The 27,055-nt window shown below is 47.7% G+C and overlaps 1 protein-coding gene across 1 annotated transcript in view; it reads right to left on the bottom strand.

The window, feature by feature from the left end:
* Positions 1-27,055, bottom strand: part of HLTF (helicase like transcription factor) — a 479,436-nt gene that overhangs the window by 161,127 nt on the left and 291,254 nt on the right. Inside the window, exons 11-12 of the mRNA XM_063915956.1 lie at positions 17,354-17,430; positions 1,822-1,917 (exon numbers count right to left, since the gene is read on the bottom strand). Coding sequence (XP_063772026.1) covers positions 1,822-1,917; positions 17,354-17,430 — 173 coding nt within the window. The remainder of the gene's footprint in view (positions 1-1,821; positions 1,918-17,353; positions 17,431-27,055) is intronic.

Below are 27,055 nucleotides of genomic sequence, written 5' to 3'. Positions count from 1 at the left end.
CAGAGATTGGAGCCAACCCACACACAGAGCTATACAGGTATAGGGAGATCCTTAAACAGCACTGTGTCCCTTAATAGGCGACACAGTCTATACACAGCCTCCCCTCCCTTCTACAACCCCCTGGTACCGTACAGATAACTGGAGTTGCTCTGGAGGGGCTGCTCTTCACAGGCAGTAAAAATGGAGCTGAACGCTGCTGGATCTGCTCTGAGAAGCTCCGCCCCCTTAATGGCACTGTCTTCCTGCTCTTCCAAGATTATACTGGCCTGAGGATTTTCTACTGGCTGAGATCCGAGGGCCCTGACAGGCTTTCTGGTCAGTGTAGGGTTAAGGCTCAGGGCGCCCCTCACAGCGCCACACCATGTACCGCTGAGCCCCCGGAGCGCAGTCAGTACTGCGCTCCCTACCCTGTAGCCGCCATCTTCACATCGGCTCCCCGCTTGCCAGGGAGCCGATGACTCACTTGCCACACTTCAGCTCTGCAAGGGGGTGGCGGCATGCTGCCGGGGTGAGCGTTCCCCTGCGGTGGGGAGCGATCTATCCCCTCTGGAGCTCAGTGTCCAGTCAGCGGAGACAGTGGCTCAGACCCCGCAGGGCGGAAACTGATCCCCCCCCCCCCCCCCCTAGGTCCCTCGCTGCAGGGAGGCTGTTGCCAGCAGCCTCCCTGTAAAATAATAAACTCTAAAAAAAACCTTTTACTAAAAAAGCTATGTAGAGCTCCCCTAGCTGTGACCGGCCCCTCCAGGCACATTTTCTAAACCGAGTCAAGTAGGAGGAGCATAGAGGGAGGAGCCAGCCCACACTGTTAAACTCTTAAAATGCCAATGGCTCCTGGTGGACGTGTCTATACCCCCATGGTACTAATATGGACTCCAGCATCCTCTAGGACGTAAGAGAAACAATAAATACAAATACACACTAAAATGGGCAGATTACATGGAAAAATATTTCTATCATCTCATGGTGTGCAGTCAAGATATAATTACCTTAACTCATCTGTACAAATATAATTGTTTTTTGTTTATGAAATACACCCAGGGCTCGACAAATCCCAGGGGCAGGGTTTCCATGACCCCTAGATTTTGCTGCCTGGCTACCAGATTATGCAGGAAGGGAGGAAGCAGAACCTCTTCAGCCTCAGCGGAGATTTGTGGGTGTGCCCGTATTGTGGCGCCCATTTCATGCACAGGAGTGCATGTGTCAAGTGTCCTTCCTGGCCTGCGCTGACTGTTATGCCTGTCTGTCCCAGCCTACGCTGTCTGCCCCAGGCTAAGCGGTCTGACGTCTCCAAACTCTGGCTGCATAGAGCTGTCTGATAAGAGTCTATGCGTGGCTGGGGATTACAGCTTCTGAGTGGGTAGTGATTTGTCCACAGGGTGGGGGGGAATGGTTTGCCAGGGGAGGACTATGTGGGGGTAGTTTGTCTGGGGATACCCCCTTAGGTGTATGGCCATGTGGTCTGGTTGCTCAGGGAGTTTAGCTGCTCATAAATGTGGCAGCAGTGTGCGTGTGGGGTTGTATGCAGGAGTTTTTTGCCCGGGGGTAGCTGTATAGCCGTGTGGCTGTTAAGGGCTGGTTTGCCTGGGGTCGGGTAACCCCTTAGTTGTGTGGACATGGGGGTTAGCTTGTCTAGGGGGTGGGGGAAAGCTGCTCAGTAAATCCGTTAAGGGTGGGGGGGGGGGGGTTTCAGGGTTTTTTTTTCTTACGGGGTGGAGTGCGGTGGTCTGGCTCCTACACTTTCATCCTAGCTCCTACATTTTAGAAAATGTTAGCAAGCCCTGCATACACAAATAATAATAATAAATGTACTAAAATACAAACCAGTTCCTTTCTTCTTAGATTTTTTCTTCCCACCAGATGTACCAGAAAGAGCCATAGCAAACTGATCATCATCAACAAGACTGCATGCAGGAGAACCTAAATAAGACAGCAATCAGCAAATACATTTCCTGCAAATTTATTGTTAGTCAGAAACTAGTGTCACATATCAGTGAAAAGTGACTGCATCTGATATCAACGATTATAATACTAGCTAAAAGATTTAAAAAAAAAAAAAAAGATTTTAAACCTACCGGTAAATCTTTTTCTCCTAGTCCGTAGAGGATGCTGGGGACTCCGTAAGGACCATGGGGTATAGACGGGCTCCGCAGGAGACATGGGCACTAAGAAAGAACTTTAGGTATAGGTGTGCACTGGCTCCTCCCTCTATGCCCCTCCTCCAGACCTCAGTTAGAGAAACTGTGCCCAGAGGAGACGGACAGCACGAGGAAAGGATTTTAGTTAATCTAAGGGCAAGATTCATACCAGCCCACACCGTATAACTTGGGATATACGAACCAGTTAACAGTATGAAACAACACAGCATCAGTCCGAGACTGAGGAAAACTGTAACATAACCCTTATGTAAGAAAAAACTATATACAAGTCTTGCAGAAGTAGTCCGCACTTGGGACGGGCGCCCAGCATCCTCTACGGACTAGGAGAAAAAGATTTACCGGTAGGTTTAAAATCTTATTTTCTCTTACGTCCTAGAGGATGCTGGGGACTCCGTAAGGACCATGGGGATTATACCAAAGCTCCCAAACGGGCGGGAGAGTGCGGATGACTCTGCAGCACCGATTGAGCAAACATGAGGTCCTCTTCAGCCAGGGTATCAAACTTGTAGAATTTTGCAAAAGTGTTTGAACCCGACCAAGTAGCAGCTCGGCACAGCTGTAATGCCGAGACCCCTCGGGCAGCCGCCCAAGAAGAGCCCACTTTCCTGGTGGAATGGGCCTGTATTGATTTTGGTAACGGCAATCCAGCCGTAGAATGAGCCTGCTGAATCGTGTTACAGATCCAGCGAGCAATAGTCTGCTTGGAAGCAGGAGCGCCAACCTTGTCGGCTGCATAAAGGATAAACAGTGCTTCTGTTTCCCTGACCCTAGCCGTTCTGGCCACGTAAATTTTCAAAGCCCTGACCACATCAAGGGACTCGGAATCCTCCAAGTCTCGCGTAGCCACAGGCACCACAATAGGTTGGTTCATATGAAAAGATGAAACCACCTTAGGCAAGAATTGAGGACGGGTCCGCAATTCCGCTCTATCCATATGGAAAACTAAATAGGGGCATTTATGAGACAAAGCCGCCAACTCCGACACTCGCCTAGCCGAAGCAAAGGCTAACAACATGACCACTTTCCAAGTGAGATATTTTAACTCCACCGTTTTAAGTGGTTCAAACCAGTGTGACTTAAGGAAACTCACCACGTTCAGGTCCCAAAGTGCCACTGGAGGTACAAAAGGAGGCTGAATATGCAGCACTCCCTTCACAAAAGTCTGTACTTCTGGGAGAGAAGCAAATTCCTTCTGAAAGAAAATGGATAGGGCCGAAATCTGAACCTTAATGGAGCCTAATTTTAGGCCCAAATTTACTCCAGTCTGTAGGAAGTGAAGGAAATGGCCCAGATGGAATTCTTCCGTAGGAGCATTCCTGGCCTCACACCAAGAAACATACTTCCGCCATATACGGTGATAATGTTTAGCTGTCACGTCCTTCCTAGCCTTTATCAGAGTAGGAATTACCTCATCCGGAATGCCCTTTTCCGCTAGGATCCGGCGTTCAACCGCCATGCCGTCAAACGCAGCCGCGGTAAGTCTTGGAACAGACAGGGCCCCTGTTGTAACAGGTCCTGTCTTAGAGGAAGAGGCCACGGATCTTCTGTGAGCATTTCCTGCAGATCCAGATACCATGCCCTTCGTGGCCAATCTGGAAAAATGAGAATTATCTGTACTCCTCTTTTTCTTATTATTCTCAACACCTTGGGGATGAGAGGAAGAGGAGGAAACACATAGACCGACTGGAACACCCACGGTGTCACGAGGGCGTCCACTGCCACCGCCTGAGGGTCTCTTGACCTGGCGCAATACCTCTGTAGTTTTTTTGTTGAGGCGGGACGCCATCATGTCTATCTGGGGCAGTCCCCACTGACTTGAAATCTGTGCGAAGACATCCTGATGAAGTCCCCACTCTCCTGGATGTAGATCGTGTCTGCTGAGGAAGTCTGCTTCCCAGTTGTCCACTCCCGGAATGAACACTGCTGACAGTGCGCCTACATGATTTTCCGCCCAGCGAAGAATACTGGTGGCTTCCACAATTGCAACTCTGCTCCTTGTGCTGCCTTGGCGGTTTACATGAGCCACTGCGGTGATGTTGTCTGACTGGATCAGAACCGGTAGGTCGCGAAGCAAAGTCTCCGCTTGACGAAGGGCGTTGTATGTGGCCCTCAGCTCCAAGACATTGATGTGAAGACAAGTCTTTTGACTTGACCAAAGACCTTGGAAGTTTCTTCCCTGTGTGACTGCTCCCCAACCTCGGAGGCTCGCGTCCGTGGTTACCAGAATCCAGTCCTGAATGGCGAACCTGCGACCCTCTAGAAGGTGAGAACTCTGTAGCCACCACAGGAGAGACACCCTGGCCCTGGGGGACAGGGTGATCAACTGATGAATCTGTAGATGTGACCCGGACCACTTGTCCAGTAGGTCCCATTGGAAGGTCCTCGCATGGAACCTGCTGAAGGGAATGGCCTTGTAAAATGCCACCATCTTTCCCAGGACTTGAGTGCAGTGATGCACTGACACCTGTTTTGGCTTCAATAGGTCCCTGACCAGAGTCATGAGTTCCTGGGCCTTTTCTATCGGAAGATAAACCCTTTTCTGGTCCGTTTCCAGAATCATGCCTAAGAAGGTCAAACGAGTCGTAGGAACTGAGACTTCGGGATATTGAGAATCCAGCCGTGTTGCTGTAACACCTTCAGTGAAAGTGACACGCTGTTCAACAACTGCTCTCGTGATCTCGCTTTTATGAGGAGATCGTCCAAGTACGGGATAATTGTGACACCCTGCTTGCGCAGGAGAACCATCATTTCTGCCATTACCTTGGTGAAAATCCTCGGGGCCGTGGAAAGCCCAAACGGCAACGTCTGAAATTGGTAATGACAATCCTGTACCGCAAATCTCAGGCACGTCTGATGAGGTGGATATATGGGAACATGAAGGTATGCATCCTTTATGTCCAGGGATACCATAAAATCCCCCCCTTCTAGGCTGGCGATGACCGCTCTGAGCGATTCCATCTTGAACTTGAACCTTTTCAAGTAAAGGTTCAAGGATTTTAAATTTAAAATGGGTCTGACCGAACCGTCCGGTTTCGGGACTACAAATAGGGTTGAGTAATACCCCCTCCCTTGTTGAAGCAGGGGAACTTTGACCACCACCTGTTGAAGACACAATTTGTGAATTGTATTTAAAACTATCTCCCTTTCTGGGGGAGAAGCTGGTAGGGCCGATTTGAAAAACCGGCGAGGAGGCACCTCTTCGAATTCAAGCTTGTAACCCTGGGAAACAATTTCTATTGCCCAGGAATTCATGCCCCCACTGGGGCGGACTCCCTCAGTGGAGCCCCAGCGTCATGCGGTGGATTTTGTAGAGGCCGGGGAGGACTTCTGCTCCTGGGAACTAGCTGTGGTTGGCAGCTTTTTTCCTCTGCCTTTACCTCTGGCAAGAAAGGACGATCCTCGTACTCTCTTGTTTTTATTTGACCGAAAGGACTGCATTTGATAATGCGGCGCTTTCTTAGGCTGTGAGGAAATATAAGGCAAAAAATTTGATTTACCTGCCGTAGCTGTGGAGACCAGGTCCGAGAGACCTTCCCCAAACAATTCCTCACCCTTGTAAGGTAAAACCTCCATATGCCTCTTTGAGTCGGCATCACCTGTCCATTGTCGGGTCCATAGGACTCGTCTAGCAGAAATCGACATAGCGTTGACTCTAGAACCCAGTAGGCCAATGTCTCTTTGAGCATCCCTCATATATAAAGACAGCATCTTTAATATGACCCAGGGTCAATAAAATGGTATCCTTATCCAGGGTATCCAATTCCGCCGATAAGGAATCTGTCCACGCTGCTACAGTGCTACATACCCAAGCCGACGCTATCGCCGGTCTGAGTAAGGTACCAGAGTGTGTGTAAATGGACTTTAAGGTAGCCTCCTGCTTGCGATCAGCAGGATCCCTGAGGGTAGCCGTATCTTGGGATGGCAGTGCTACCTTTTTGGATAAGCGTGTCAACGCTTTGTCTACCCTAGGGGAGGATTCCCACCGTATCCTGTCCTTAGTCGGGAAAGGATACGCCATAAGAATCCTTTTGGGAATCTGCAGTTTCTTGTCTGGAGGTTCCCAAGCCTTTTCAAATAACTCGTTCAGCTCATGAGAAGGGGTAAAGGTTACCTCAGGTTTCTTTTCCTTATACATGTGTACCCTCGTGTCAGGGACAGGGGGTTCCTCTGTGATATGCAAAACATCCTTTATTGCAATAATCATATATTAAATACTTTTAGCCAATTTTGGCAATAACTTTGCATCATCATAGTCGACACTGGAGTCAGAATCCGTGTCGGTATTAGTGTCTACTATTTGGGATAGTGGGCGCTTTTGAGACCCCGAGGGTCCCTGCGACATAGGGGCAGGCTGGGCCGGACTCTGCATAATTCCTGGACTCAGCTTTGTCCAACCTTTTGTGCAATAAATTCACATTAGCGCTTAAAACATTCCACATATCCACCCAGTCAGGTGTCGGTGTTGCCGACGGAGACACCACATTCATTTGCTCCACCTCCTCGCTAGGAAAGACTTCTACCTCAGACATGCCGACACACGCGTACAGACACCACACACTCAGGGAAACCTCTTATCTGAAGACAGTTCCCCCACAAGGCCCTTTGGAGAGACAGAGAGAGAGTATGCCAGCACACACCCAGCGCCAATGACTCAGGAAAAAACACAATATGTTTACCCAGATAGCGCTGTTTTATCTATTTTGCGCCAAATTATGTGCCCCCCCCCCTTCTTAAAAACCCTCTTTCACCGTGGTAAGCAGGGTAGAGTCCGGGGAGCTTCCTCTCAGCAGTGTGCTGTGGAGAAAATGGCGCTGGTGAGTGCTGAGGAACAAGCTCCGCCCCCTCAGCGGCGGGCTTCAGGCCCGCTGAAAATTTTCAAAAACTGGCGGGGGTCTCATATATACAGTGCAGAGCCTGTATAACATTATTTTAGCCAGATTTGAAGGTCCTTATTGCTGCCCAGGGCCCCCCCCCCCCCTGCGCCCTTACAGTGACTGCTGTGTGTGCGCTGTGTGGGAGCAATGGCGCTGTGCGTTACCTCTATGAAGATCTGAAGTCTTCTACCGCCTCTGAAGTTTTCTTTCTTCACATACTCACCCGGCTTCTATCTTCCGGCTCTGCGAGGACGGCGGCGGCGCGGCTCTGGGACGAACGGCGAGGGTGAGACCTGCGTTCCATTCCCTCTGGAGCTAATGGTGTCCAGTAGCCTAAGAAACAGAGCCTAACATTAAAGTAGGTCTGTTTCTCTCCCCTCAGTCCCTCGATGCAGGGAGTCTGTTGCCAGCAGGCTCCCTGAAAATAAAAAACCTAACAAAATACTTTCTTTTCAGGAAACTCAGGAGAGCTCCCTGTAATGCACCCAGTCTCCTCTGGGCACAGTAATAAACTGAGGTCTGGAGGAGGGGCATAGAGGGAGGAGCCAGTGCACACCCATACCTAAAGTACTTTCTTAGTGCCCATGTCTCCTGTGGAGCCCGTCTATCCCCATGGTCCTTACGGAGTCCCCAGCATCCTCTAGGACGTAAGAGAAATAAAAAATATTATAAAATATATAGACACACACACACACACACACACACACACACACACACACACATATACAGTTGTGCTCACAAGTTTACATACCCTAGTAGAATTTGTAATTTTCTGGCCATTTGTCAGAGAATATGAATGATAACTCACAAACTTTTCTTTCACTCATGGTTAGTGGTTGGGTGAATCCATTTATTGTCAAACAACTGTGTTTACTCTTTTTAAATCATAATGACAACAGAAACTACCCAAATGACCCTGATCAAAAGTTTACATACCCCAGTTCTTAATACCGTGTATTGCCCCCTTTAACATCAATGACAGCTTGAAGTCTTTCGTGGTAGTTGTGGATGAGACTCTTTATTTTCTCAGATGGTAAAGCTGCCCATTCTTCTTGGCAAAAAGCCTCCAGTTCCTGTAAATTCTTGGGCTGTCTTGCGTGAACTGCACGTTTGAGATCTCCCCAGAGTGGCTCAATGATATTGAGGTCAGGAGACTGAGATGGCCACTCCAGAACCTTCACTTTATTCTGCTATAGCCAATGACAGGTCGACTTGGCATTGTGTTTTGGATCATTGTCATGTTGGAACGTCCAAGTACGTCCCATGCGCAGCTTCCGGGCTGATGAGTGCAAATTTTCCTCCAGTATTTTCTGATAACATGCTGCATTCATCTTGCCATCAATTTTGACCAAGTTTCCAGTGCCTTTGTAGCTCACACATCCCCAAAACATCAGCGATCCACCTCTGTGTTTCACAGTAGGTATGGTGTACTTTTCATCATAGGCCTTGTTGACTCCTCTCCAAATGTAACGTTTATGGTTGTGGCCAAAAAGTAGAATTTTGGTCTCATCACTCCAAATGACTTTGTTCCAGAAGTTTTGAGGCTCGTCTCTGTGCTGTTTGGAGTATTGTAAGCGGGATGCTTTGTGGCATTTGAGTAGTAATTAGTGATGAACGGGTTCGGTTTTACTCGGTTTTACTCGGTTCTCAAAACAGAACCTTATGGGCTATCCAAAACACGTGACATCCGTGAGCCAATAAGATGCCGTTTTGAGAACAGAGTAAAACCGAGTAAAACCGAACCCGCTCATCACTAGTAGTAATGGCTTTCTTCTGGCGACTCGACCATGCAGACCATTTTTCTTCAAATGCCTCTTTATTGTGCATCTTGAAACAACCACACCACTTATTTTTCCAGAGAGTCCTGTATTTCAGCTGAAGTTATTTGTGGATTTTTCTTTGCATCCCGAACAATTTTCCTGGCAGTTGTGGCTGAAATTTTTGTTGGTCTACCTGACCGTGATTTGGTTTCCACAGAATCCCTCATTTTCCACTTCTTAATTAGAGTTTGAACACTGTTGATTGGCATTCTCAGTTGCTTGAATATCTTTTTATATCCCTTTCCTGTTTTATACAGTTCAATTACCTTCTCCCGCAGATCCTTTGACAATTCTTTTGCTTCCCCCATGACTCAGAATCCAGACACGTCAGTGCAGCACTGGATGAAAGATGCAAGGGTCTTTCAGGAGTCCAGAAACTCACTGACCTTTTATACACACACACACACACACACACACACACACACACACACTGATTACAAGCAAACAGATCACAGGTGAGGATGGTTACCTTTAGTAACCCATTCAAACCTGTTTGTGAAAACTTATGTGCATGTTATCAGGCCAAAATCTCCAGGGTATGTAAACTTTTGATCAGAGTCATTTGGATAGTTTCTGTTGTCATTATGATTTAAAAAGAGTAAAGACAGTTGTTTGACAATAAATGGCATCACCCAACCACTAACCATGAGTGAAAGAAAAGTTTGTGAGTTATCATTCATATTCTCTGACAAATGGCTAGAAAATAAATACATTATGTGTGTGTGTATATGTATATATATATATATATATATATATATATATATATATATACATACATATACATACATACATACACATATACACATACATACACACAGTATATATATATACAGGTTGAGTATCCCTTATCCAAAATTCAAAATCCCACATTTTTGGGTCCCTTACTGAGATAATGACATATATATTATATATTATGTGTATATACAGATATATTATATAGATATATAATAAGAATTTACTTACCGATAATTCTATTTCTCGTAGTCCGTAGTGGATGCTGGGGACTCCGTCAGGACCATGGGGAATAGCGGGCTCCGCAGGAGACAGGGCACATCTAAAAAAGCTTTTAGGTCACATGGTGTGTACTGGCTCCTCCCCCTATGACCCTCCTCCAAGCCTCAGTTAGGTACTGTGCCCGGACGAGCGTACACAATAAGGAAGGATCTTGAATCCCGGGTAAGACTCATACCAGCCACACCAATCACACCGTACAACTTGTGATCTGAACCCAGTTAACAGTATGATAACAAAACGAAGTAGCCTCCGAAAAGATGGCTCACAACAATAGTAATAACCCGATTTTTGTAACAATAACTATGTACAAGCATTGCAGACAATCCGCACTTGGGATGGGCGCCCAGCATCCACTACGGACTACGAGAAATAGAATTATCGGTAAGTAAATTCTTATTTTCTCTAACGTCCTAGTGGATGCTGGGGACTCCGTCAGGACCATGGGGATTATACCAAAGCTCCCAAACGGGCGGGAGAGTGCGGATGACTCTGCAGCACCGAATGAGAGAACTCCAGGTCCTCCTTAGCCAGAGTATCAAAATTTGTAAAATTTTACAAACGTGTTCTCCCCTGACCACGTAGCTGCTTGGCAAAGTTGTAATGCCGAGACTCCTCGGGCAGCCGCCCAGGATGAGCCCACCTTCCTTGTGGAATGGGCATCTACATATTTCGTCTGTGGCAGGCCTGCCACAGAATGTGCAAGCTGAATTGTACTACAAATCCAGCGTGCAATAGACTGCTTAGAAGCATGAGCACCCAGCTTGTTGGGTGTATACAGTATAAACAGCAAGTCAGACTTTCTGACTCCAGCCGTCCTAACTATATATATATATATATATATATATATATTTTTAGGGCCCTGACCACGTCTAGTAACTTGGAGTCCTCCAAGTCCCTAGTAGCCGCAGGCACCACAAGAGGTTGTTTCAGGTGAAAACGCTGACACCCCTTTATGAAGAAACTGGAGACGAGTCCCAGTTCTGTCCTGTTCAAATGGAAAATTTTAATATGGGCTTTTGTAAGACAAAGCCGCCCATTCTGACAATCGCCTGGCCGAGGCCAGGGCTAACAACATGGTCACTTCCCATGTGAGATATTTGTCAACAGCATGGTCACTTTCCATGTGAGATATTTCAAATCCACAGATTTGAGCGGTTCAAACCAATATGATTTTAAGAAATCCCAACACTATGTTGAGATCTCACGGTGCCCCTAGGGGCACAAAAAAGCTGTATATGCAATACATCCTTTACAATCTGGACTTCAGGAACTGAAGTCAATTCTTTCTGGAAGAAAATCTACAGGGCCGAAATTTAAATGTTAATGAACCCCAATTTGTGGTCCAAAACACTCCTGTTTTCAGGAAGTGTAGAAATCGACCTAGTTGAATTTTCGTCGTGGAGCCTTCCTGGCCTCACCCACGCAACATATTTTCACCACATGTGGTGATGACGTTGTGCGGTCACCTCCTTCCTGGCTTTGACCAGGGTAGGTATGACCTCTTATGGAATGCCTTTTCCCCTCAGGATCCGGCATTCAACCGCCCTGCCGTCAAACGCAGCCGCGGTAAGTCTTGGAATAGACATGGTACTTGCTGAATCAAGTCCCTTCTTAGCTCCCCAGGCCCTTAGTCCTCTGTGAGCATTTCTTGAAGTTCCGGGTACCAAGTCCCTCTTGGCCAATCCGGAGCCACTAGTATAGTTCATACTCCTCTATGTCTTATAATTCTCAATACCCTGGTTATGAGAAACAGAGGAGGGAACACATACACAGACTGGTACACCCACGGTGTTACCAGAACATCCACAGCTATCGCCTGAAGGTCTCATGACCTGGCGGAATACCTGTCCCGTTTTTTGTTCGGGCGGGACGCCATCATGTCCACCTTTGGTCTTTGCCAACGGTCCACAATCATGTTGAAAAACTTCCCTATGAAGTTTCCACTCTCCCGGGTGGAGGTCATGCCTGCTGAGGAAGTCTGCTTCCCAGTCGTCCACTCCCGGAAAGAACACTGCTGACAGTGCTATCACATGATTTTCCGCCTAGCGAAAAATCCTTGCAGTTTTCACTGCCCTCCTGCTTCTTGTGCCGCCCTTCTGTTTACGTGGGCGACTGCCGTGATGTTATCCCACTGGATCAATACCGGCTGACCTTGAAGCAGAGGTCTAGCTAAGTTTAGAGCATTATAAAATTGCTCTAAGCTTATTTATGCGGAGAGAATTCTCCAGACTTAATCACACTTCCCTGGAAATTTTTTCCCTGTGTGACTGTTCCCCAGCCTCTCAGGCTGGCCTCCGTGGTCACCGGCATCCAATCCTGAATGCCGAATCTGCGGCCCTCTAGAAGATGAGCACTCTGTAATCACCACAGGAGAGACACCCTTTTCCTTGGATATAGGGTTATCCGCTGATGCATCTGAGGATGCGATCCGGACCATTTGTCCAGCAGATCCCACTGAAGAGTTCTTGCGGGAAATCTGCCGAATGGAATTGCTTCGTAATAAGCCACCATTTTTACCAGGACTCTTGTGCAATGATGCACTGACACTTTTCCTGGTTTTAGGAGGATCCCGATTAGCTCGGATAACTCCCTGGTTTTCTCCACTGGGAGAAACACGTTTTTCTGGACTGTGTCCAGAATCTTCCCTAGGAACAGTAGACGTGTCGTCGGAAAAAGCTGCGATTTTGGAATATTTAGAATCCACTCGTGCTGTCGTAGAACTACTTAAGATAGTGCTACTCCGACCTCCAACTGTTCTCTGGACCTTGCCCTTATCAGGAAAGCGTCCATGTTTCTTTTAAGAAAAATCATCATTCCGGCCATTACCTTGGTAAAGACCCGGGGCGCCGTGGACAATCCAAACGGCAGCGTCTGAACTGATAGTGACAGTTCTGTACCAGGAACCTGAAGTACCCTTGGTGAGAAGGGCAAATTTGGACCTGTAGGTAAACGTCCCTGATATCCAGTGACATCATATCGTCCCCTTCTTCCTGGTTCGCTATCACTGCTCCGAGTGACTCCATCTTGATTTGAACGCTTGTATGTAAGTGTTCAAATATTTCAGATCTCACCGAGCCGGTTGGCTTCAGTACCACAATATAGTGTGGAATACTACCCCCTTCCTTGTTGTAAGAAGGGTACTTTGATTATCACCTGCTGGGATTACAGCCTGTGAATTGTGTGAGGGGGAGACGTCTCGAATTTCCAATGTACACCTGGGATATTACATGTAGGATCCCGGAGTTCCCTTGCGAGTGTTGCTGAAACTCTTGAGATGACCCCCTACCGCACCTGAGTCCGCTTGTACGGCCCCAGCGTTATGCTGCGGACTTGGCAGAAGCCGTGAGGAGCTTCTGTTCCTGGGAATGAGCTGCTTGCTGCAGTCTTCTTCCCTTTCCTCTCCCCCTGGGCAGATATGACTGGCCTTCGCCCGCCTGCCCGTATGGGGACGAAAGGACTGAGACTGAAAAGACTGTCCTTTTCTGCCAATATGTGACTCGGGGTAACAAAAGGTGGATTTTTCAGCTGTTGCCATGGCCACCAGGTCCAATGGACCGCCCCTTTATACGGCAATACTTCCATATGCCGTCTGGAATCTGCCTCACCTGACCACTGTCGTGTCTTCGTCTGGCAGATATGTACATCACATTTACTCTTGATGCCAGAATGCAAATATGCCTCTGCGCATCACACATATATAGAAATGCATCCTTAAAATGCTCTATAGACAATAAAATCCTGTCCCTGTCAAGGGTATCAAAATTTACAGTCAGGAAATCCGACCAAGCCCCCTCAGCGCTGCACATCCAGGCTGAGGCGATTGCTGGTCGTAGTATAACACCAGTATGTGTGTATATACTGTTATGATATTTTCCAGCTTCCTATCAGCTGGCTCCTTGAGGGCGGCCGTATCTGGAAACGGTAACGCCATGTTTTTTATAAGCGTGTGAGCGCCTTGTCCACCCTAAGGTGTGTTTTCCAACTCGCCCTTACTACTGGCGGGAAAAAGGGTATACCGCCCATAACTTTCTGTCGGAGGAACCCCACGTATCATCACACACTTCATTTAATTTATCTGATTCAGGCAAAACTACAAGTAGTTTATTCCCACCCTACAAAATACCCTTATTTGTGGTACTTGTGGTATCAGAAATACGTAACACCTCCTTCATTGCCCTTAACATGTAACTTGTGGCCCTAAAGGAAAAATACGTTTGTTTCTTCACCGTCGACACTGGGGTCAGTGTCCGTGTCAGTGTCTGTCGACCGACTGAGGTAAATGGGCGTTTTTACAAGCCCCTGACGGTGTCTGAGACGCCTGGACCGATACTAATTTGTCCGCCGGCTGTCTCATGTCGTCAACCGGCTTGCAGCGTGTTGACATTATCACGTAATTCCATAAGTAAGCCATCCATTCTGGTGTCGACTCCCTAGAGAGTGACATCACCATTACAGGCAATTTTCTCTGTCTCCTCACCAACATTTTCCTCATACATGTCGACACACACGTACCGACCTACAGCACACACATACAGGGAATGCTCTGATAGAGGACAGGACCCACTAGCCCTTTGGGGAGACAGAGGGAGAGTTTGCCAGCACACACCAAAAGCGCCATAATGTATATAACAACCCTAGAAGGTGTTGTTTCTATATATGGGCTCTTAATATATAATTATATCGCCAATTTATGCCCCCCTTCTCTTTAACCCTGTTCTGTAGTGCAGGGGAGAGTGGGAGCCTTCCTCACCAGCGGAGCTGGTCAGGAAAATGGCGCTGAGTGCTGAGGAGAATAAGCTCCGCCCCTTTCACGGCGGGCTTTTCTCCCGGTTATTAGGAAAACTGGCCTGGGTTAAATACATACATATAGCCTTAATGGCTATATGTGATGTATTTATTTGCCTCTAAGGTAATCTATATTGCTGCCCAGGGCGCCCCCAGCAGCGCCCTGCACCCTCCGTGACCGAGATCAGTGAGCCGTGTAGCAACAATGGCGCACAGCTGCAGTGCTGTGCGCTACCTTCATGAAGACTGAGGAGTCTTCTGCCGCCTGTTTCCGGACCTCCGTTCTGCCGTTCTTCAGCGTCTGTAAGGGGGATCGGCGGCGCGGCTCCGGGACGAACCCCAGGCTGACCTGTGTTCCGACTCCCTCTGGAGCTCAGTGTCCAGTAGCCTAAAACTTCAATCCTCCTGCACGCAGGTGAGTTGCAAGTCTCTCCCCTAAGTCCCTCGTTGCAGTGATCCTGTCGCCAGCAGGAATCACTGATTAGAAACCTAAAAAAAAACTTTTCTAAACAGCTCTTTAAGAGAGCCACCTAGATTGCACCCTCTCGGACGGGCACAAAAACCTAACTGAGGCTTGGAGGAGGGTCATAGGGGGAGGAGCCAGTACACACCATGTGACCTAAAAGCTTTTTTAGATGTGCCCTGTCTCCTGCGGAGCCCGCTATTCCCCATGGTCCTGACGGAGTCCCCAGCATCCACTAGGACGTTAGAGAAAATATGATATATACATTTATGCGTCATCATCTCAGTAGGGGAACCAAAAATGTGTGATTTTGAATTTTGATTAAGGGATACTCAACCTGTATACATACACACACACACACACACATATACATATACATACACACACACACACACACACACACACACAGTGCATCCGGAAAGTATTCACAGAACTTCACTTTTTCCACATTTTGTTATGTTACAGCCTTATTCCTAAATGGACTAAATTGATTTTTTCCCTCAAAATTCTACACACAATACCCCATAATGACAACGTTTGAAAAAAGTTTTTTTTATTTTTAATAAATTTGCAAAAACCTCACAAACTAAGAAATCACATGTCCTAAGTATTTACAGCCTTTGTCAAGAAGCTCAAAATTGAGCCCAGGAGCATCCTGTTTCCACTGATCATCCTTGAGGTGTTCCTACAGCTTAGAGTCCACATGTGGTAAATTCAGTTGATTGGACATGATTTGGAAAGGCACACACCTGTCTATATAAGGTCCCACACCTGATAGTGCATGTCTGAGCACAAACCAAGCATGAAGTCAAAATGAATTGTTTGTAGACCTCTGAGACAGGATTGTCTCGAGGCACAAATCTGAGGAAAAGTACAGAAATATATCTGCTACATTGAAGGTCCCAATGAGCACAGTGGCCTCCATCAACTGTAAATGGAAGAAGTTTGGAACCACCAGGACTCTTCCTGTAGCTGGCCGGCCGTCTAAACTTAGCGATCGAGGTAGAAGGGCCCTAGTCAGGGAGATGACCAAGAACCCGATGGACACTCTGTCAGAGCTACATTCCTCTGTGGAGAGAGGAGAACCTTCCGGAAGGACAACCATCTCTGCAGCAATCCACCAATCAGGCCTGTATGGTAGAGTGGCCAGACGGAAGCCACTCCTTAGTAAAAAGCACATGGCAGCCCGCCTGGAATTTGCCAAAATGCACCTGAAGGACTCTTAGAACATGAGAAACAAAATTCTCTGGTCTGATGAGACAAAGATTGAACTCTTTGGGGTTAATGTGAGGCGTCATGTTTGGAGGAAACCAGACTCCGCTCATCACCAGGCCAATACCATCTCTACAGTTTAGCATGGTAGTGCAGCATCATGCTGTGGGGATGTTTTTCAGCAACAGGAACTGGGAGACTAGTCAGGATAGAGGGAAAGATGAATGCAGCAATGTACAGAGACATCCTGAATTAAAACCTGCTCCAGAGCGCTCTTGACCTCAGACTGGGGCGACGGTTCATCTTTCAGCATGACAATGACCCTACACCCACAGCCAAGCTATCAAAGGAGTGACTTCAAGTCAACTATGTGAATGTCCTTGAGTGGCCCAGCCAGAGCCCAGACTTGAATCCGAGTGAACATCTCTGGAGAGATCTGAAAATGGCTGTGCACCGACGCTTCCCATACAACCTGACGGATCCTGAGAGGAAATAGTCGAAACTGCCCAAAGATCGCTGTGCCAAGCTTGTGGCATCATATTCAAAAAGACTTGAGGCTGTAATTGCTGTCAACGGTGTATCAACAGTATTGAGCAAATGCTGTGAATACTTACGTACATAAGATTTCTTAGTTTTGCACTTTTAATAAATTAGCAAAAATCAGGATGTCATTACGGGGTATTGTGTGTAGAATTTTGAGGGGAAAATCAATTTATTCCATTTTGTAATAAGGCTGTAGCATAACAAAATGTGGAAAAAGTGAAGCGCTGTGACTACTTTCCGGATGAGAGAGAGAGAGAGAGAGAGAGAGAGAGAGAGAGAGAGAGAGAGAGAGACAGATAGGGCACACTTCAATGAATATGCTTCCCAGTACATTGCGATCCATAGACAAGATGATTTTTAACAATTCAATGTAGAAACAGATTTTGCTTTTCTGTGTATATATGCAAGGGAATATTATTACTAAATTAGCAAAGCATGTGTGTTCTGGACAACTAGTAGAACAGGGTCTTCTTACTTCTTACTCACCTTTTATTTTCCGTGGGAGCCACTCCTCCTCCTCTTCAGAATCACTGAAAATATACTTGGCCTTTCTGGCTTTCTGCCTTAAGAAATAGAGACCAGTTTAGGAGCAATATGACCAAACCAATGTGACAAGCCTCATTCTTAGGAAATAAAGATTATAGTTTGCACATTACACAAAGTATGTTGTAAACGAAAACTCATTGTACTGTATATTTAAATATTGTTTTGATTACAACCGTTTTACTCAACACTAGCAATTGCCAGTGGTTTCGCTCGCATGGATGTCGGTTATTGCTCAGTGGAAATAATTTTACAAAGACCGTAATGGCATAAAATACAGGTCGAGTATCCCATATCCAAATATTCAGAAATACGGATTTTTTTTTGAGTAGGACTGAGATAGCGAAACCTTTGTTTTATGATGGCTCAATGAACACAAATTTTGTTTAATACACAAAGTTATTAAAAATATTGTATTAAATGACCTTCAGGCTGTGTGTATAAGGTGTATACGAAACATAAATGAATTGTGTGTATGTACACAAACTTTGATTAATAAAACAAAAATATTACAAATATTGGCTAAAATAACCTTCAGGCTGTGTGCATAAGGTGTATATGAAACATAACATTCTGTGCTTATACTTGGGTCCCATCGCCATGATATCTCATTATGGTATGCAATTATTCCAAACTACGGAAAAATAATTTTGGATAAGGGATACTCAACCTGTATTGTAATGTATATTTCATGTTGCAGGCATTGACCACAAAATGTCTTTTTAAATAATATTTGCAGTTTTTCCTTCAGGGATTACCATAAAAAGATGCTTGGGGATACTAACTCATGAGTAAGCCATGCAAAGCTGCCCATGGGAGAGGCAGCTGGTCCTGAGATCTATGCTTGTAGCCCTGAGCGTTTGTCCCTGCGACACGGCACCGATAATAAGATTTTACTCACCGGTAAATCTATTTCTCGTAGTCCGTAGTGGATGCTGGGAACTCCGAAAGGACCATGGGGAATAGCGGCTCCGCAGGAGACTGGGCACAACTAAAGAAAGCTTTTAGGTCACCTGGTGTGCACTGGCTCCTCCCACTATGACCCTCCTCCAAGCCTCAGTTAGGACACTGTGCCCGGACGAGCTGACATAATAAGGAAGGATTTTGAATCCCGGGTAAGACTCTTACCAGCCACACCGTATAACTCGTGATACCATACCCAGTTTTACAGTATGAAAACAACTGAGCCTCTCAACAGATGGCTCAACAATAACCCTTTAGTTAACAATAACTATGTACAAGTATTGCAGACAATCCGCACTTGGGACGGGCGCCCAGCATCCACTACGGACTACGAGAAATAGATTTACCGGTGAGTAAAATCTTATTTTCTCTGACGTCCTAGTGGATGCTGGGAACTCCGAAAGGACCATGGGGATTATACCAAAGCTCCCAAACGGGCGGGAGAGTGCGGATGACTCTGCAGCACCGAATGAGAGAACTCAAGGTCCTCCTCAGCCAGGGTATCAAATTTGTAGAATTTTGCAAACGTGTTTGCCCCTGACCAAGTAGCAGCTCGGCAAAGTTGTAAAGCCGAGACCCCTCGGGCAGCCGCCCAAGATGAGCCCACCTTCCTTATGGAATGGGCTTTTACTGATTTAGGATGCGGCAGTCCCGCCGCAGAATGCGCCAGCTGAATTGTGCTACAAATCCAGCGAGCAATAGTCTGCTTAGAAGCAGGAGCACCCAGCTTGTTGGGTGCATACAGGATAAATAGCGAGTCAGTTTTCCTGACTCTAGCCGTCCTGGAAACATAAATTTTCAAGGCCCTGACTACGTCCAGCAACTTGGAATCCTCCAAGTCCCTAGTAGCCGCAGGCACCACAATAGGTTGGTTCAAGTGAAAAGCTGATACCACCCTAGGGAGAAACTGGGGACGAGTCCACAATTCTGCCCTATCCATATGGAAAATCAGATAAGGGCTTTTACATGACAAAGCCGCCAATTCCGACACACGCCTGGCTGAAGCCAAGGCCAATAACATGACTACTTTCCACGTGAGATATTTTAGATCCACGGTTTTAAGTGGCTCAAACCAATGTGATTTTAAGAAACTCAACACCACGTTGAGATCCCAAGGTGCCACTGGAGGCACAAAAAGGGGCTGAATATGCAGCACTCCCTTAACAAACGTCTGAACTTCAGGTAGTGAAGCTAGTTCTTTCTGGAAGAAAATCGACAGAGCCGAGATCTGTACCTTAATGGAGCCTAATTTCAGGCCCATAGTCACTCCTGCTTGTAGGAAATGCAGAAATCGACCCAGTTGAAATTCCTCTGTTGGGGCCTTTTTTGGCCTCACACCAAGCAACATACATCCGCCATATGCGGTGATAATGCTTTGCAGTTACATCTTTCCTGGCTTTAATCAGCGTAGGAATGACTTCCTCCGGAATGCCCTTTTCCTTCAGGATCCGGCGTTCAACCGCCATGCCGTCAAACGCAGCCGCGGTAAGTCTTGGAACAGACAGGGCCCCTGCTGCAGCAGGTCCTGTCTGAGCGGCAGAGGCCATGGGTCCTCTGAGATCATCTCTTGAAGTTCCGGGTACAACGCTCGTCTTGGCCAATCCGGAACCACGAGTATTGTTCTTACTACTCGTTTTCTTATTATTCTCAGTACCCTTGGTATGAGAGGCAGAGGAGGGAACACATAAACTGACTGGTACACCCACGGTGTCACTAGAGCGTCCACAGCTATCACCTGAGGGTCCCTTGACCTGGCGCAATATCTCTCTAGTTTTTTGTTTAGGCGGGACGCCATCATGTCCACCTGTGGCCTTTCCCAACGGTTTACCAACAGTTGGAAGACTACTGGATGAAGTCCCCACTCTCCCGGGTGTAGGTCGTGTCCGCTGAGGAAGTCTGCTTCCCAGTTGTCCACTCCCGGAATGAACACTGCTGACAGTGCTAAGACGTGATTTTCCGCCCATCGGAGAATCCTTGTGGCTTCTGCCATCGCCATCCTGCTTCTTGTGCCGCCCTGTCGGTTTACATGGGCGACTGCCGTGATGTTGTCTGATTGGATCAGTACCGGCTGGTTTTGAAGCAGAGGCCTTGCAAGACTTAGGGCATTGTAAATGGCCCTCAGTTCCAGAATATTTATGTGTAGGGACGACTCCTGACTTGACCAAAGTCCTTGGAAATTTTTTTCCTGTGTGACTGCCCCCCAGCCTCGAAGGCTGGCATCCGTGGTCACCAGGACCCAGTCCTGTATGCCGAATCTGCAGCCCTCTTGAAGATGAGCACTCTGCAGCCACCACAGTAGAGATACCCTGGTCCTTGGAGACAGGGTTATCAGCCGATGCATCTGAAGATGCGATCCCGACCACTTGTCCAAGAGGTCCCACTGAAAGGTTCTTGCATGGAACCTGCCAAATGGACTTTTGCTTCGTAAGAAGCTACCATTTTTCCCAGGACTCGTGTGCAGTGATGCACCGATACCTGTTTTGGTTTCAGGAGGTCTCTGACTAGAGATGACAGCTCCTTGGCTTTCTCCTGCGGGAGAAACACTTTTTTCTGTTCTGTGTCCAGAACCATCCCCAGGAACAGTAGGCGTAGGGTAGGAACCAGCTGTGACTTTGGAATGTATAGAATCCATCCGTGCTGTTGTAGCACTTCCCGAGATAGTGCTACTCCGACCAACAACTGCTCCTTGGACCTCGCTTTTATAAGGAGATCGTCCAAGTACGGGATAATTAAAACTTCCTTTCTCGAAGGAGTATAATCATTGCTGCCATTACCTTGGTAAAGACCCTCGGTGCCGTGGACAGTCCAAACGGCAGTGTTTGGAATTGGTAATGGCAATCCTGTACCACAAATCTGAGGTACTCCTGGTGAGGATGGTAAATGGGGACATGTAGGTAAGCCTCCTTGATGTCAAGGGATACCATGTAATCCCCCTCCTCCAGGCTTGCAATAATCGCCCTGAGCGATTCCATCTTGAACTTGAATATTTTTATGTATGTGTTCAAGGATTTCAAATATAAAATGGGTCTCACCGAACCGTCCGGTTTCGGTATGTGGAATAGTAACCCCGTCCTTGTTGAAGTAGGGGCACCTTGACTATCACCTGCTGGGAATACAGCTTGTGAATTGCCTCTAGCACAGTCTCCCTGCCTGAGGGAGTTGTCGGCAAGGCAGATTTGAGGAAACGGCGGGGGGGAGACGCCTCGAATTCCAGCTTGTACCCCTGAAATACTACTTGAAGGATCTAGGGATCCACCTGTGAGCGAGCCCACTGATCGCTGAAATTTTTGAGGCGGCCCCCCACCGTACCTGGCTACGCCTGTGGAGCCCCCCGTCATGCGGTGGACTCAGGGGTAGCGGGGGAAGAATTTTGATTCTGGGAACTGGCTGACTGGTGCAGCTTTTTCCCTCTTCCCTCGTTTTACACGCTTGCCTTTCTGAAGCCGAAAGGACTGTACCTGATAATACAGTGCCTTCTGAGGCTGTGAGGAAACCTGAGGTAAAAAAAAATTCTTCCCAGCTGTTGCTGTGGATACGAGGTCCCAGAGACCATCCCCAAACAATTCCTCACCCTTATAAGGCTCTATGTGCCGTTTAAAGTCAGCATCACCTGTCCAGTGTCGGGTCTCTAATAACCTCCTGACCGAATGGACATTGCATTAATTCTGGATGCCAGCCGGCAAAATATCCCTCTGTGCATCCCTCATATATAAGACGACGTCTTATGTTCGCAAAATAGTATCCCTGTTTGACAGGGTTACAGACCACGCTGCAGCAGCACTATCTGCAGGTCTCAGTCTAGTACCTGAGTGTGTAAATACAGACTTCAGGATAGCCTCCTGCTTTTTATCAGCAGGTACCTTCAAAGTGGCCGTATCCTAAGACGGCAGTGCCACCTTTTTTGACAAACGTGTGAGCGCCTTATCCACCCTAGGGGATATCTCCCAGCGTAACTTATCCTCCTGGCGGGAAAGGGTACGCCATCAGTAACTTTTTAGAAATTACCAGTTTCTTATCGGGGGAACCCACGCTTTTTCACACTTCATTCACTCATTTGATGGGGGAACAAAACACTGCCTGCTTTTTCTCCCCAAACATAAAACCCTTTTTTAATGGTACTTGGGTTAATGTCAGAAATGTGTAACACATTTTTTATTGCCGGGATCATGTAACGGATGTTCCTAGTGGATTGTGTATATGTCTCAACCTCGTCGACACTGGAGTCAGACTCCGTGTCGACATTTGTGTCTGCCATCTGAGGGAGCGGGCGTTTTTGAGCCCCTGATGGCCTTTGAGACGCCTGGGCAGGCGCGGGCTGAGAAGCCGGCTGTCCCATAGCTGTTACGTCATCCAGCCTTTTATGTAAGGAGTTGACACTGTCGGTTTATACCTTCCACCTATCCATCCACTCTGGTGTCGGCCCCACAGGGGGCGACATCCCATTTATCGGCATCTGCTCTGCCATCACATAAGCCTCCTCATCAAACGTGTCGACACAGCCGTACCGACACACCGCACACACACAGGGAATGCTCTGACTGAGGACAGGACCCCACACAGCCCTTTGGGGAGACAGAGAGAGAGTATGCCAGCACACACCAGAGCGCTATATAATTTAGGGATTAACACTATATTGAGTGAATTTTTCCCAATAGCTGCTTGTATATACAATATTGCGCCTAAATTTAGTGCCCCCCTCTCTTTTTAACCCTTTGAGCCTGAAAACTACAGGGGAGAGCCTGGGGAGCTGTCTTCCAGTTGCACTGTGAAGAGAAAATGGCGCCAGTGTGCTGAGAGAGATAGCTCCGCCCCTTTTTTGCGGACTTTTCTCCCGCATTTTTATGGATTCTGGCAGGGGTATTTATCACATATATAGCCTCTGGGGCTATATATTGTGATATATATGCCAGCCAAGGTGTTTTTATTGCTGCTCAGGGCGCCCCCCCCCCCCCCAGCGCCCTGCACCCTCAGTGACCGGAGTGTGAAGTGTGCATGAGGAGCAATGGCGCACAGCTGCAGTGCTGTGCGCTACCTTGGTGAAGACTGATGTCTTCTGCCGCCGATTTTCCGGACCTCTTCTTGCTTCTGGCTCTGTAAGGGGGACGGCGGCGCGGCTCCGGGACCGAACACCAAGGCCAGTTCCATGCGGTCGATCCCTCTGGAGCTAATGGTGTCCAGTAGCCTAAGAAGCCCAAGCTAGCTGCAAGCAGGTAGGTTCGCTTCTTCTCCCCTTAGTCCCTCGCTGCAGTGAGCCTGTTGCCAGCAGGTCTCACTGTAAAATAAAAAACCTAATTATATACTTTCTTTCTAGAAGCTCAGGAGAGCCCCTAGTGTGCATCCAACCTCGGCCGGGCACAAAATCTGAGGCTTGGAGGAGGGTCATAGTGGGAGGAGCCAGTGCACACCAGGTGACCTAAAAGCTTTCTTTAGTTGTGCCCAGTCTCCTGCGGAGCCGCTATTCCCCATGGTCCTTTCGGAGTTCCCAGCATCCACTAGGACGTCAGAGAAAAACAATAATCCACCGTTTTCAATTTTTTTATGTAAACCACAAAATCCAATTCAAGAGGAAATCAATCTCACAGCCCGGTCTAAGTTCACTTTAGTCAAACAATTATCTATTCTTGTAGATCCCAAATCCATTGCTACTTAACCTACAGTAACACTGAAAGGTTGCAAGTAACGTGCCCAACGACTATGACATGTGTATTTGTCTTGGTGCGCTATCTATTGAAAAGACATGTACTCTATACTGCAAATTCTTAAGTCAAGATAAGATACCCGATTAGTGATTTATATATAGTCGGATATTCCACGAAATAACAAGATTTATGGTAAGAACTTACCGTTGTTAAATCTCTTTCTGCGAGGTACACTGGGCTCCACAAGGATTAACATCGGGGTGTAGAGTAGGATCTTGATCCGAGGCACCAACAGGCTCAAAGCTTTGACTGTTCCCAAGATGCACAGCGCCGCCTCCTCTATAACACCGCCTCCGTGCACAGGAGCTCAGTTTCGTTAACCAGCCCAATGCAGTAGCAGGTACTAGAGACGACAATCGCTCGTAGCCAATTACACCACACACTCACCGCAGGAGAGGGTGTCAGCGGCTAATTCCACACCAACCCAAAGAAGCTAAGTGCATCAGGGTAGGTGCCTTGTGGAGCGCAGTGTACCTCGCAGAAAGATATTTAACAACGGTAAGCTCTTACCTTAAATCTTGTTTTCTGCTGCGGGGTACACTGGGCTCCACAAGGATGAACATAGGGGACGTCCTAAAGCAGTTCCTTATGGGAGGGGATGCACTGTAGCGGGCACAAGAACCCGGCGTCCAAAGGAAGCATCCTGGGAGGCGGAAGTATCGAAGGCATAGAACCTAATGAACGTGTTCCCGGAGGACCACGTAGCCGCCTTGCACAATTGTTCAAGGGTCGCACCACGGTGGGCCGCCCAAGAAGGTCCAAACGACAGAGTAGGATGAGCTTTGATGGTAGCAGGAGCCGGACAACCAGCCTGTACATAAGCATGTGCAATCACCATTCTAATCCACCTGGCCAGTGTCTGCTTGGAAGCAGGCCAGCCACGTTTGTGAAAACCAAACAGTACAAAAAGAGAATCAGATTTCCTAACGGAGGACGCTCTCTATACATAGATACGGAGAGCCCGTACCACATCCAAAGACCGCTCTTTGGAAGACAACTCAGGAGAATTAAAGGCCGGAACCACAATCTCCTGGTTAAGGTGGAAGGAAGACACCACCTTTGGTAAATAACCTGGCAGCGTTCTAAGAACCGCCCGGTCACGGTGTAAAATCAAATGGGGAGACTTACAGGATAAGGTACCTAAGTCCGAGACCTAGCTGAAGCAATATCCAGCAAAAATAGCACCTTAAGGGAATGCCACTTAAGGTCAGCAGATGCAAGAGGTTCAAACAGGGACTTTTGCAAGGCCTCCAAAACCACCGACAGATCCCAAGGGGCCACAGGTGGCACATAAGGAGGCTAAACCCGCAACACGCCCTGAGTGAACGTATGAACATCAGGTAGGGTAGCAATCTTTCTCTGAAACTAAACCGACAAGGCAGAAATGTGAACCTTGAGGGAGGCCAGACGAAAGCCTAATTCAAGGCCCTGTTGTAGGAAGGCCAACAGTTTGGCCGTACTAAACTTGAAAACGTCATGATTGCGAGACGCACACCAAGTAAAGTAAGCATTCCAGACCCTATAGTTAATCCGAGCAGAAGCCGGCTTACGGGCCTTCAACATAGTTTGAACGACCGCCTCAGAAAAACCCTTGGCCCTCAGGATGAAAGCTTCAAGAGCCATGCCGTCAAAGCCAGACGGGCCAAATCCTGGTAAACACAAGGGCCCTGAACGAGGAGGTCTGGTCATTGTGGAAGTAGAAGGGGACGATCTAGCGAGAGGCCCTGTAGATCGGAGAACCAGTGCCGACTGGGCCACGCTGGAGCGATTAGAAGTAGATTTCCTCCTTCTTGCTTGAACTTCTGTATTACCCTGCAGTAATGACACCGGAGGGAACACATACGGCAGCCAAAAGTTCTATGGGATTAACAGAGCATCCACGACTGCTGCTTGAGGATCCCTTGTCCTTGCTCCGAAGACCGGAACCTTGTGATTGTGTCGAGACGCCATCAAGTCCACATCTGGAAGGCCCCACGTCCACGAGTAGTTGAAACACTTCTGGATGGAGGCTCCATTTTACGGCGTGTACGTCCTGACGACTGAGAAAGTCAGCTTCCCAGTTTAGGACCCCCGGAATGAACACTGCAGATATGGCCGGCAGATGGCGTTCTGCCCACTGAAGAATCCTTGATACTTCCCTCATTGCCATGCGGCTTCGAGTGCTGCCTTGATGATTTATGTACGCCACCGTGGTGGCGTTGTCCGACTGTACTTGAACAGGTCTGTTTTGTATCAGATGCTGGACCATTGTCAATGCATTGAACACTGCCCGCTGCTCCAGAATATTTATCTGGAGTAGAGACTCCTCCTTGGTCCACCGACCCTGAAGAGAGTGTTGTTCCAACATCGTGCCACAACTTCTCAGACTCGCATCCGTTGTCTGCAGGACCCAGTTGAATATCCAGAAAGGGACGGCCCCTGCTCAATCAATGGTCCTGAAGCCACCAGCATAGCGAAAGGCGGACCTCCGGAGACAAGGAGATCATGTGAGATCTGATCGGGTGAGGCAGGCCGTCCCACTTGGTCAGAATTAACTTCTGCAGAGGGCGAGAATGGAATTGAGCATACTCTACCATGTCGAAAGCCGACACCTTGAGATCTAGCACTTTCATTGCCGAATGAATCGACACTTGCAGACGAGATAGAAAGCATTGAATCCTGTCCTGAAGTTTCAGGACCTTCTCCTGAGACAAGAACAACCGCTGGTTGTGAGTGTCCAATAACGCTCCCAGGTGTACCATGCTCTGAGCCGGAACCAGGGATGATTTCTTCCAGTTGACAAGCCACCCATGGGCTGTCATGACCTGGACAGTTAGATCTAGATGACACAGGAGAATTTCTGGGGAATTTGCCAGGATCAGTAAAATCGTCTAGGTACAGTAGGATCCTGACCCCTTGACGGCGGAGTGTAGCCGTCATGACCGCCATTACTTTGGTGAAAACTCGGGGAGCCGGAGTCAAACCAAAGGGTAACGCCCGAAAT

Source organism: Pseudophryne corroboree, chromosome 4, assembly GCF_028390025.1.
Source record: "Pseudophryne corroboree isolate aPseCor3 chromosome 4, aPseCor3.hap2, whole genome shotgun sequence".
NCBI classification, from domain to species: domain Eukaryota; kingdom Metazoa; phylum Chordata; class Amphibia; order Anura; family Myobatrachidae; genus Pseudophryne; species Pseudophryne corroboree.
The sequence above is the reverse complement of the archived record's forward strand: the minus strand, read 5'-3'. Positions and strand labels throughout refer to the sequence as shown.